This window comes from Bison bison, unplaced genomic scaffold (assembly GCF_000754665.1).
Source record: "Bison bison bison isolate TAMUID 2011002044 unplaced genomic scaffold, Bison_UMD1.0 scf7180017864472, whole genome shotgun sequence".
In the NCBI taxonomy this organism is placed as follows: Eukaryota; Metazoa; Chordata; class Mammalia; order Artiodactyla; family Bovidae; genus Bison; species Bison bison.
In genome coordinates this window covers 5,534,930-5,537,861 of record NW_011495033.1, presented here as the reverse complement: position 1 = coordinate 5,537,861, position 2,932 = coordinate 5,534,930, and the positions used below count along the sequence as shown (strand labels likewise).

Genomic DNA, 2,932 nt, shown 5'->3' with positions numbered 1-2,932 from the left:
CCTGCTGGCCGTGAGGTGCAAGGTGAGAGACCACCTCCCACCCCAGGCTGGGCCGGGCAGACTCACCAAGTCTCAGCTCAGAGCCTGGGACGGCAAGAGGCCTGAGGAGAAGGGGGGCAGCCATCCACTGTGTCAGGGGCCCAGGAGGGCCTCTGGCCTGGGTCAGGGGGGAGGGCCTTGGACATCCTCAGAGCCCCCACCTAAGTGCAGTGTTCAGCTGTGCTGCAGCCCATCTGCCTTCCTGCTCACTCTACAGGGAGGCTGACGGATGGATACTGAGGCCCAGGAAGAGACAGAGGACGTCCAACGTGCTGGAGCTAGTGGGTGACCAGGCCAGGGCCCCAGGTCGTCCTCCCCTGCCTGCCTCCCGTGCAAACAGCTGTGGCCGAGGCCCAGGGGCAGCCCAGGGGCAGCCCTGCGCAGCCTCTGCCCCAGCGTCCCTGGGTCAGGGCGCCCGGGTCAGGGTGGGGAGAACCCAACAGCAGGGGGCGCTCCAAGCCTGGGCGCCCAGCCCAGGACTCAGGGCAAGACCTGTGTGCGTATTTCCTTAACCTATTCTCTAATTGATAGATAAAGCATCGCTTCCATTTCGACCTGCTGTGAAAAGTGTTACTTTGAACATTCTTTTACCTGCTTCCTAGAGAACACGCCCAGGTGTTCAGGTATCAAAAGGAGAACAGTTAGGACCGGAGGCCTCCCTGTGGGCTCAGTTTTCCCATCTAAATAATGGGACCGTGTCTGCCCACAGAGGCATCAGAGGGACCCACCTGGTGGTGAGCAGCTCGATCTCCGTGCTGCGCTCGCGCTCCAGCTTGCTGTAGGCTTCGCGGTGGCGCCTCGCCTCCTCCTCCAGGGCCTGCTCGGCAGTGGTCTCCTGATCCTTCACCATCTCCTCCAGCTCGTGCACCCTGCGGAGAGGTGCGTGGGCCCCAGTGCAGGGCCAGCTCTCATGGCCTCACTGTCCTCCCCTCAACCTAGGCTGTGACCCCCGGACCCCACGTCACCGATACCCCGACTGTGGGCTGGCAGCTCTACTGACAGATGAACAGGGGACCCCGCAGCAGCTAAGGAGAGGCGGGCCAGCCACACACACCACCAAGGGGCGGTGCTGGCAGTTTGGTCCAGAGGGGAGAAGCGGGTCTCCCAGGGTGGCACAGAGAGGGTCGGCCTCACCGCAGCCGGATCAAACAGCCCAGAGGCCTCACCTCCTCTTTTCACTCCCTCCCTTCCAGGCCGGGATGCCTCTGATCAACAGTTCAGCTCACTGGGCACCCTGACCGCAGACACGGGCACGTCCTGCCTGGTGGTGAGCACGCCAGAGCTGGGGAAGGCCTGGCACCACTGTGGACCTTCTAACCTGTGACTGGTGGCCTGGACAGTGTACCACTTCGGGACACGACCCTCTGTGAGGCTGACCCTCCCGGCTGCACAAGGGGACCCGTCTTTGAGCCCTCCAAGGTTGAGGACCAGACCCTGGGTGGGGATCAGTTTACCAAGTGTCAAGAGGGTTATACTCTACACGCACCACCTCTGCAAGTTGTGTTCAGTGGGCCTCTGTTGGAGGGAGGGCGCAGCAATGCCTGGACCCCTCCCACAGGTGGCAGGTGTGAGCCCCTGACTCCCACCAGTCTCTCCCTCTGTAAAGCTCGTCCCCCGGAACAGCCAGGCTCTCATTGTTGCAGGACAGAGACAGGAAATGGGTCCCAACTTCTACCTTTGACCCGAGCTGGGGCTGCACACCTGGAGGGCTGAGGTCAAGCTCTGCCTGTTTCCCTGTCCCCCAAAGACCTGTCCTCCTGGGCGCCCAACATGGGCAGGGCCCACAGCAAGGCGCTGACAGGTCACAGACCCCCCGAGCTAGATGGACACGCAGGTCACCCCCACCCCGACCTCCCCCGGGGCTGTGGCAGCTGAGGCCGGCCTGACCTGTGCACCAGCTGTGTATTCTCCTGCTTCAGCTTGCTCTTCAGGTCCCCGTTGGTCAGGCTGTCGTTCTCCAGCTCTGTCACCTTTTTTTCCAGGAAGCTCACCTACCGTAAGGGGGTGGTGGAGAAAACCTTTGAGTCCACGGCACAGAGAACCTAACGATGGTGGGACTGAGGCCAGGACCCCCCACTGATGGTGTGTGAATAGCAGTCATGTTGGGGTAGGGGTGGGATGGATGTGTCCAGGTGATCGGGGCTGCCTACCCCCAACTCCTGGGTCTCCCACATCCCCAGGCAGTAGCTCGGAGCATCCCAATCCCACTCCAGGGGGCACGCGCGGCGAGTCCCGTCTGCCCACACCCGCCCTGGCGCACCTTCTCCGTGATGTCGTTGTCACAGGAGTCGATGCTGTCCCGGAACAGGTCCTCGGTGCTGCCGTTGCTGCTGCTAAAGTTGCTGCTGTGCATGAGCTGCCTGGGGGTGGGGGGTGGGGCGGAAATGCATGTCTGTGCATGAGCTGCGGGTGGGGAGGGGAAGGCCCGTCTGGCTGCAGGGGCCTTGGGGAGACTGGGGTTCAGACTCAGCCTATGGGCTGGGGGAGCACCCCAGACCACTCACTGGGAGAGTACCAGGAACCCCCGAGGAGGCTGCCCTCCCTCCGTCAGGGAGCAGAGTGGCCTGACCCCTGACCTCAAGAGATCGCTCTGCCCAGAGGACAGCAGAGAGGCTGCGATGGCCCTCCTGAGCCCCGGCAGACGTGGTCAGTCCATCAGGGACTTTTCTCCCCTCCCTGTGCTCACCAGGGGTCCAGCTAAGAGGTGATGTGGGACCCCAGCTAGTGGAGGCACCCTCCCCCAGCCCCCCCTCCTGAGCCCCTTTCACCTGGGAACCACCCCAATAAGGCGGCCAGGCACCACAATCCAGGTCAAGGGTCTGGGCTCCCTGAGACCACCCAGCCCCCCAACCAAGCTGGCTCCTGCTATGTCACTAGGGACCCAGGCGTGGGT

General features: G+C 63.1%; 1 protein-coding gene across 1 annotated transcript in view; it reads right to left on the bottom strand.

Annotated features, from left to right (window-relative positions):
• Positions 1-2,932, bottom strand: part of RAB11FIP4 (RAB11 family interacting protein 4 (class II)) — a 102,485-nt gene that overhangs the window by 5,879 nt on the left and 93,674 nt on the right. The window contains exons 9-11 of the mRNA XM_010861695.1: positions 2,300-2,399; positions 1,927-2,030; positions 768-908 (exon numbers count right to left, since the gene is read on the bottom strand). Coding sequence (XP_010859997.1) covers positions 768-908; positions 1,927-2,030; positions 2,300-2,399 — 345 coding nt within the window. The remainder of the gene's footprint in view (positions 1-767; positions 909-1,926; positions 2,031-2,299; positions 2,400-2,932) is intronic.